Below are 8,679 nucleotides of genomic sequence, written 5' to 3'. Positions count from 1 at the left end.
GGGGGTGCCGGGGGGCGCCGGGGCTCACGGAGGGGCTGCAGAGCTAACCTGGAGTGCCCGAGGGACTGTCCCCATGTCCTCCAGTGCATCAGCTGCCGGCTCTCGCCCCCCTGCACTCCCACCGTCCCTCATCCCCTCCGCCTGATTTCTGAAGGAGATGAGGCGTGCGTGTTGTACGGCCCCTCTCTGCTCCCCTCGTCTTTCGTTTTGCCTCCTCCGCCAGCCCCTGGGCCCCTTGGCCATCGCCACCACATTTGGCAGGCAGCCCATGAAAATCCCATTCCCACGACTTTTGTAAAGCCAGAGGCCACACAGAGAGAGGGCTGCCAGTCATCTCACTGCTGGAAGAGCAGCTTTGCCCTAGTAGACATCGGAGAGCCCATGGCAGAGGGTGCCGGTGGGGTCTGCTCTGCCTGAGGCCACCCCTGTCCCTGGGGCCATGGCCACCTGCTCCCATGTGCTCCACCACAGATGGCAGAAGAGCTTGGTGTGTGTGTAACTGTCCCTTCAGGGAGGACCTGTGGGTGCGAGAAGGGAAGATCCTCAACCCAGAGAAACTCTTCTTTGACGAGAAGGGCTCTGCTGACATCCAGCTGGACTGCAAGGACAGCATCATCGCCCCGGGCTTCATCGACGTCCAGATCAACGGTATGGCAAAGCCACACACGCTCGCAGCGGGGTGGGGGTCCCACGCTTGTCCATCACTGACCTTCAATCCTGCTGTGTGCATACTGCCCATGACCAAGTGCGTTTCAGCTGCTCCAGGGAGATGTGAGTCACCGAACTAACGATAAAGAACAATTTTGCCCGTGATTGCTGCTGTTGCATAATTGATCCCCTTTGGCTGGGTGGTGGTTTCAGCCCAGCTTTCCTCTTAACCTCATTTTCATCAACAGTCCCTGCCCCTGTGCTGGCAGGATGCCCGCCCTACCCTTTCCAGGATGCAGGGAGGACAGAGCAGGACTTCTCGAGGGAACAAACCTTACCTGCAGTAGCTCTTTCCTGAGGGTCAAGAGAGGCTTGTTCTATAGTAGCTTATGTTGGAAGTTAGATCCCCTTTTCAATGGGGAATCCTCAGATTTTGCCCTGCATCAAAATAAAAAGTTGCAAAACGCTGGGATGCTGTGGGAAAAGCACTTCAGCAGGACGGCGTTGGTTGGATTTGTACTCGTAGAGCCTTGCAAATGTAGGACAGGAGAAGTGCTGGTGGAGCCCTTTGCTTCTGGTCAGTGCTGTACAAATGGAGTGGCTCACTCCAGTCACACAAAATGTTTCTTCGGCATTTTCAGGTGGGAAAACATCCACCGGGGAGGCTGCAGCTTCATCTCTGTTTTGTTCATGGTGCAGGAGGCTTTGGGGTGGACTTCTCCCTGGCTACAGATGACTTCAAATCAGGGATTGACTTGGTCAGTCAGAAAATCCTCTCCCATGGAGTGACCTCCTTCTGTCCCACCCTGGTGACCTCTCCTCCATCTGTGTACCACCAGGCAAGTGACTTTCTTCCCCTCTCATCTGCAGGGTGATAAAGGGCTGAGGTTGGTACTAAGAGGTGAGAGGGCCAAGGGCTGGGACTGCAGAGACTGGGATAACTGCCTTGGCGGAAAAGCTGTGGGCATGAGGAGCTGGACTCTACCCCTGGATTTCTTGCCCTTAACCTTTAGACATCGCTAAGACAGCGATGTCTCCCAGGCCAGCTTTGCACAACGGGGCTTGCAGCTGGCTTTTTCTTTGCGAGCTGTGTTTGGCTGATGGTCCCAAGTGGTCCAGCTACAAAGCTCTCTCTGGACCCGAGGTCTGGGTTTGTTTTGGCAGGCTGGGGTGCTGTGTCTGGGGTGCCATGTCTGACAAACCCCTTTCTCTAGGTTCTCCCTCAGATCAGTATAAGAAATGGTGGAGCCCACGGAGCAGGTATCCTGGGTAAGTGGTTTTGTCCCTCGCTATCCTTTCTGATGATACTCTAGGTAGGCAATTATCTTGTTCATTGTTAAGGAGAAAGAAGCTACTGTAGGGACAGGACAAAATGGGGGCTGGAGCTATCTTGATGGGAGGGGTGCACAGGAGGGCACAGACCCGCTTTCTCCCTCAACCTGTGCCTGGCCTTTGCCGTGGTCTCTGCCATGATACACACACTGCTCCAGCCCTTTTGGGCCCCACAGGTTAATGGCAGTGGGGTGGCTTGGCTTGGCCAGTTGCCAGCGCTGCATCTTTCGCTGTGCTGAGCTCAGAGTTACCCGAGCCATGTGTTTTGCTGCGGGAGAATGGGAAGAGCTTGACTGGAGCAGGGTAGACACAGCAGGTTTCTTGGTCCTTGGCGGGGAAAGGGTCATAGCTTTGTGTTTCTGTTTGGGCAGGGGCCCATCTGGAAGGACCATTCATCAGCAAGGAGAAGAAAGGGGCGCACCCGGAGCACTGTCTCCGCACCTTTGAGGCAGGTGCCTTCCAGGACCTGCTTGCCACCTACGGGTCCCTGGACTGTGTCCGGATAGTCACCCTGGCCCCAGAGATGAAGAGGAGCAGTGAGGTGATCCGGGAACTCACCAAGCAGGGCATCTGTGTCTCGCTCGGTAAGGGCTGGAGAGGAGGAGGCTTAGGGAGGCTCCGTCTCCCTGTGCCACATGGGCCAGGCAGCCCCTCTCTCAGGGCTGTAGCATCTCTAATGGTGTCTCAGTGTGACTGGATGGGGTGGGATTTTCTTTTGCCTGGCCGATATGGAGGTGACAGACCTGTCACAAATGGGGACCTCACTTGATGCTGCGAATCTGTCGCCCTTTGTACGGTAAGGGCCAAACTTCATATTGATTGAAAAGCCCCTGCAGTTTAACACAAGGTAGCATTTGGTGCTGCAAATACACAGGAAAGAATAGCAGTCTTACTTGAATAAAGGTGTAACTGAGGGTTGACGATGTGGAAAGATTCAAACTCTGAAGTTCAACTGCTTTAGGCCTTGTTTGACAGGTGAAATAATTTTCCAAAGGTTATTGTTGAGTTTTGATAACTCTGTTTTTCAACTGGAAGTGCTGTAGGAGACCTCTACCTCCATTGCCTTGCCACTGGCAGCAAGGGCCTCCAAGGCCACTGACTTAAAACTGGCTGCATTTTTCTTGTCCTCTGTTTCACAAACTCTTCTTTGCCTCATTAAAGAAATCATTAAAGAAATCCTTTTTTTTTTTTTTAAAAAAAAAAAAAAAGGGGGGGTAGTTACTCAGGGTGAAATTAAACCTTAAGTGAGAAGGGCATTCGCACAGCAGAGCATCTCTTATCTCACAGCCACATAAAGAACCACAGAAAGGCAAGGTTTGCCCACAGAGCATTAGAGCTGCTGTCCGTGTTGGGGAAAACAGAATTTTCCTTCTGGCTAGTTTTATCCCCATATTCTTTCTTAGCAAAGTCCCCACTGTCTCTACTCCCTTGACAGCTCTCTGTAAAGCCTTTAAACATCTGAGGACAGCAGACAGGCGTGTCCTTGGACCTCTAGCCTAGCCTGAGGGCAACTCTCTGGGAGCAAGGCAGCATTTGTGATGGTTGTGATGTGAACAGTGAATGCGTTCAGGTGAAGCACCCACTGCCCGAGTCCCCCATGGTCATGGCCAGACACCTCTGTGCCGAGGCTGGCATCTCAGACCTCAGCCCAGGGTGGGGCATCAGAGTAGAGTCCTAGTGACAGAGCGTGTCTTCACTCCTGTAGGGAAATAAATGGAGAGACGGGCAGAAAAATCATGTGTTGGTCTTTGTTCCTAGGTCACTCGGTGGCTAATCTCTCTCAGGCTGAGGAGGCTGTGCAGCATGGCGCTACCTTCATCACTCACCTCTTCAATGCCATGTTGCCGGTGAGTAGCCGAGGGCACTTGCCCTGCGCTGGTATTGCTTTTGGTGCTTGCCCTCCTGCTCCCCACAGATGCATATTCTCCCCAGCTTGTTTCGTAACAGGCCTTGCACTGAGGTTTCAGCACTGAACCTCTGGCTTCACATTTCTACTGCCTGATCTAAAAGAGAGTCAAGGCTGTATCAGACTCTTGAAATTCGAGGAAATGCCCAGATTTGTCTGGTAAAAGATGGAGAACCTAGCTGCCAGGCGCTGTTTGATAGAGATGGTAGCTGCGTCCCCTGATGGGAAGGGTCTCAGCCCACAAGTCCTGGTGATGCTCCACAGCTGGTCCTCTCTCCCCTCGGGCAGTTCCACCATCGTGACCCTGGGATCGTGGGGCTGCTGACAAGTGACAAGATTCCTGCTGGGCGGAGAGTCTTCTACGGCATGATCTCTGATGGCATCCACACCAATCCCGCCGCCCTACGAATCGCCCACCGAGCCCACCCCAAAGGTGAGCCATGTCGGGCCCACGCAGTGTCACCAGCCATCCCGAGCACTGTGCCATCTCCCACAAAACACTCGCGCAAGTGCTGTGGCATGCTGCCCTCACTGCCTGAAACAGGTCACAGCCATGTGTGCTGATCCACCAGCCCTCTTGCTTCGGTCGGATGTGGCTAGAGACGCTTTGGCCCCTTTCTGGGAGGACCAGCATGGCGCAGCGCTCGGAGCTGCAGCAAGGTCGGCTGCAAAGCTAACGCAGCCTCTTTCCTTGCGTTCCTCAGGCCTGGTGCTGGTGACGGATGCGATTGCTGGCATGGGGCTGGCACCAGGTCGGCACACACTGGGTCAGCAGGTGGTGGAGATCGATGGGCTGAACACCTACATTGCAGGTAAGTGCCGTCCTGCAAAAGAGCTGGGGCAGCGCTGCCACTCGTGTCTGTTCTGGAGAGCTCAGCACGCCTTGCAGTGCTTGTTGGTTGTGCCACCCTCTTGGGTTTTGGTGCCTGATCGGTTAATGGCTCTGCAGTGACTTGGCCCTGGGGATAATAAGGCACCTCATGAAGAGGGGGATTGCCCCATCTTGGTGGAGTGAGGAGGAATCTGTCAATTTTCAGCTGTCCGCAACACCTTTGAACACCTTGTTGCCCAATGTCATGGATGCTAGATCCCCAGTGGGGTCAGAAAGGACAGAGAAATCCCACAGATATTTATTGTCCCTTGTCTTTACTATAACACCACCACTTCTTGCTAACAAATATCCCTAAACTGCAAGCAGTTGGAGACTGGGAAGATATTTCGGAGAAGGATCATTCCTTTCTCAGTTCCCTTCCTCTGTCTCTGGCAGCAGGTGCCTGCGTTGTGAGCTAGTTTCACCCAGTCCAGCTGGTTTTATGGTGGAGCTGCAGGGTGACATCCCGGTACCTCTCCCTGTGCCGCCAACACAGGCTCGCTCTCGCCTCACTCTGTCACTCGGCAGCCATGGCTGTGGGCCTTTCAACTCACTCCTCGTGTGACCCAGGATTTCTACCCCTTTTGGTCACATTATGCTTTCCCACTGCCCCGCTTCTCCTTGCTATGAGTTGTGGGACCTGCGCAGTGCCATCCTGTTCCTCTCCCAGGTACAAAGACCCTGAGCGGTAGTGTGGCAACCATGGACACATGTGTGCGACACTTCCAAGAAGCCACAGGTAAGTGAGCCTTGTCCACAAGGTGTTGCCCCCTACGTTGACTTGGGAAGAGGTCTTGCTCTTGCCAGCTGTGTCCGCTCCACCAGGGAATGTTCCCTCTTGCCCAAGACAATGAGAAGGGCTGGGATCAGCGGCACTGGCCACAGATAAGCAACTTTTTGAGGGGAGGTTTCATCTTAACCCATAGCACTAATGAGAGGTGAACTCTCCTGCTCCTTTCTCACAAAGGTGAATGACTTTCCCCTCCCCATACCCTAGGTGTTCAGTTCTCCTCTTCCCGTTATCTCCCGTAGGGATGTTTCCCCTCCCCAGCTCCATATGGCTGTGGCGAGGATGTTCTAGCTCAGGTCCCTGCCAGGCCGACAGTTGCCTTAGCCAAGGGGATTTGGGCTGCTCTGGCAATGGGGCTGTTTGCTGCCCTAATGCCTCCCCCTTCTCTGTTCAAGGGTGCTCAGTAGAGACCGCGTTGGAGGCAGCGTCTCTGCATCCCGCCCAGCTCCTGGGGATTGAACACAAAAAGGGGACACTAAATTATGACTCCGATGCAGGTACTGGTATGGGGACAGCAGGTATTGGTATGGAGACAACAGTGTGAGGGCTCCCGGGTGCTGGAGTAAAGCAGGGGCTGCTGCGAACGCATCTTCATCCCCTGCTTCAGTGGGAGCTGCAGGGAGACTCGCTCTGCCTGGGATTTTCTCTGGGCTTTTGCTTTAGGCTTTTGCTCCAGTGTTTTTCCCCTTGGATGCTGGTGGTGTTTCGTGAGCCCTTTGGAGAGACCAAAGGGCTCCATGCTCCAGCCAAGCATGGAGCAGAGCCACCGTAGCACGGATGGCACCACACTGCTGTCTCGCTGCCATGTCTGGGTGGGGAGAAGCTCTTTCCCACAGAGCCCAGCTCCTCCCAGCCAGCTTCAGCTGCTCCATTTATCTGACGCCTGCTTCCTTTCTCTCTTGTCCGATGCAGATTTCCTGATGCTGAATGATGGTCTGTATGTGCAAGCCACGTACATCGCGGGTGAGGAAGTCTGGAGACAGGATGCGTTAGGCATGTGACGCTGGGCTGTCCTGGTGCCCTCCGAGGCTCCCCGGCACTGTGGTTAGCAGCTTTGGTAACCACGCCACTTCTTTTTTTTTATTTTTTTTTTAATTCCTTCCTGCAACTCCCTTAAAGGAGCCTCATACCAAAGAGCTGCGTTTTCCAGCGCAACCGCTGCTTCCAGTTACAGCCATGCCTGCAACAAATTTGTTGGTGCTCAGTTGGTGGAGTGGGGAAAGCAGGCAGACCTGTGTTTGGGGAGATTGTCAGTCCCCAGAGTGACCTGAAGGACTGCACAGCTGTCCTGCATGGAGTCCCCAGACAGAAGTGCTCCTGTCGCCGTCTTACAGCAGTGTGAAAGCTGTCCCAGCCTTTGCACTGTTTCATACAGCACACACCAACCTGCCCCATGCCCCAGGCAGGCTCAAGCCATTTCCATTCCTCTGCCTGCTGTTTGCCTCGCTCCCAGGCAGCCGTGGCTGGTTAGACATCAGCTTCCACCAGCTCAGCTCGCAGCTCTTCACGTTAAAAGGTTCCTGTTGTGTCAGCAGAAGTTGAGGATCACGTTCTGATCCCCCGGCAGTCCCTCTGTCGTGTGTCCTCTGGAGCAAGGCTGTCACAGCTTGCCAACTCGGTGCCATTGTGAGGCTGTGAATCCATGTGGGCTGAATTCTCAGGGCAGAGATCAAACCCAGGAAAAATGAGGCATTGCTGGTCCTTTGTGCCTTTTCCCTGCATGGGCATTGAGTCCACAGCACGTGGTTTCAGCTGGAGACATGGACAGCATCCTGCCACAGAAAGCAATGTTCCTCTTAACTCTTTGTTCTGGCTAGGTGGGTTCTGCAGGCTCTGTGCCCAGCCATACCTCGCAGAGCCTTTGCATCGTCTGATGGGTTTGTGCGTCCCTCAGGCCACAGACGGGAAGCTTTTGCTTTAGGGGATGCATCCAGACTGGTAGTGACAGGCTCACAAGCCCTCGGTCCAACTCAGGGACTGAGGGAGAGGAGAACTGCAGCGGGATTCTGGCCTTTCAAGACAGTTGCTGATAGCTCGTTATTCCCGTGCTCATTATTATCTTCTCCAATACTTGACTGTCAGCTCTTTTCCTGACACTTGGACACTTCTATGCGAAGACTGATGCTGATTTCGAACCTACTGCAGTCAGAAAAGTCTTGCGATAAGTCTTAGATAACCTGTGACAAGACTCAAACCAGTTAGATGTTTTTTGTAGTGAGGGGAGGGCTTAGACAAAGGCCAAGTCTTAGCAGGGGTGGAGGTTGTAAGGCAAGACAAAAGTCTGGTTGGGATTGACAGACGTGTGCCGATTTTTCCAGTACCTTTTTATAACCTTTAACAGCAACATTTTGAAGTGCTTTCCTAGCACTTTAGAGCCCTGCTGGAATAACTGGCAGCCTTGGAGAATTTCTAACATCAGCAGCCAATGTCAGGAGAAACTATAGCCTCCACGATTTGAAGCATTTGAAAGAGACATCAAATACTGTGCTGAGAAATGTGACGTGGTACAGCATTACAAGTCTCAGCAGGGGCACTTTTGACTGCTGTTGAAAAAAATCCAAGGGAAAAAAATGCGTATGAAACAAGGTGTCTAACTTTTTTTATTTACAAAATTAAATAATCAAGAGGAAATCTAAAATAGAAATGGAATCAGACCATACCTGTATACGTGTATTACCCTTTTTTTGTCTGCTGAAAACACGCTGTACCCTACCCATGGTGTTGTATGGTGGCGTGGTGTGTATCAGGCTGGGATCCGAGCCGCCGGTGGCACCGTGGCCCTCGGGCCTCCGCGTCTCGATGGGGACAACGCTGATGTGGGCGCTCCCGAAGGTGCCGTGGGATTTGGTCCTGCCGAGGGAGGCCGCAGCCGGACAGCCAGCGTGCTGGCGGTGGAAACGTGGCCCAGCAGCTCCCTGTGGGGCTCGGGGAGAGGCGAGCTTGTGGGGGGACAAATGCACCGCGAAGGTGGGAGCTCGGCTCCTCTGATCCGCCGAGGCGTCCTCAACCTCGGCTCGCCCAGCTTCGGAGGAAGGCTTTGTGCCTCGGCACCCCGGGCCTTCACCCGGCCCTCCCTGCGCAGGCCCCGGCGAGGGCAGGCTCTGGCGGGCCGGGCGGGCCGGCGGCGGGCGG

At 54.0% G+C, this 8,679-nt stretch overlaps 1 protein-coding gene across 1 annotated transcript; it reads left to right on the top strand.

Annotated features, from left to right (window-relative positions):
- The first annotated feature begins 455 nt into the window (after positions 1 to 455).
- AMDHD2 (amidohydrolase domain containing 2) lies at positions 456 to 6,716 on the top strand. The gene is made up of 10 exons (XM_009278165.1): positions 456 to 648; positions 1,348 to 1,487; positions 1,863 to 1,917; positions 2,352 to 2,564; positions 3,739 to 3,827; positions 4,175 to 4,319; positions 4,591 to 4,698; positions 5,428 to 5,496; positions 5,943 to 6,044; positions 6,460 to 6,716. Exons 1-10 carry the CDS (start codon positions 456 to 458, stop codon positions 6,546 to 6,548), a joined length of 1,203 nt encoding a protein of 400 aa, XP_009276440.1. The 3' UTR covers positions 6,549 to 6,716.
- Positions 6,717 to 8,679: the final 1,963 nt, after the last annotated feature.

This window comes from Aptenodytes forsteri, unplaced genomic scaffold, assembly GCF_000699145.1.
Source record: "Aptenodytes forsteri isolate BGI_AS27 unplaced genomic scaffold, ASM69914v1 Scaffold26, whole genome shotgun sequence".
Lineage (NCBI taxonomy): Eukaryota > Metazoa > Chordata > Aves > Sphenisciformes > Spheniscidae > Aptenodytes > Aptenodytes forsteri.
Note: the sequence above shows the minus strand (reverse complement) of the source record. Positions and strands in the feature narration are given on the sequence as shown.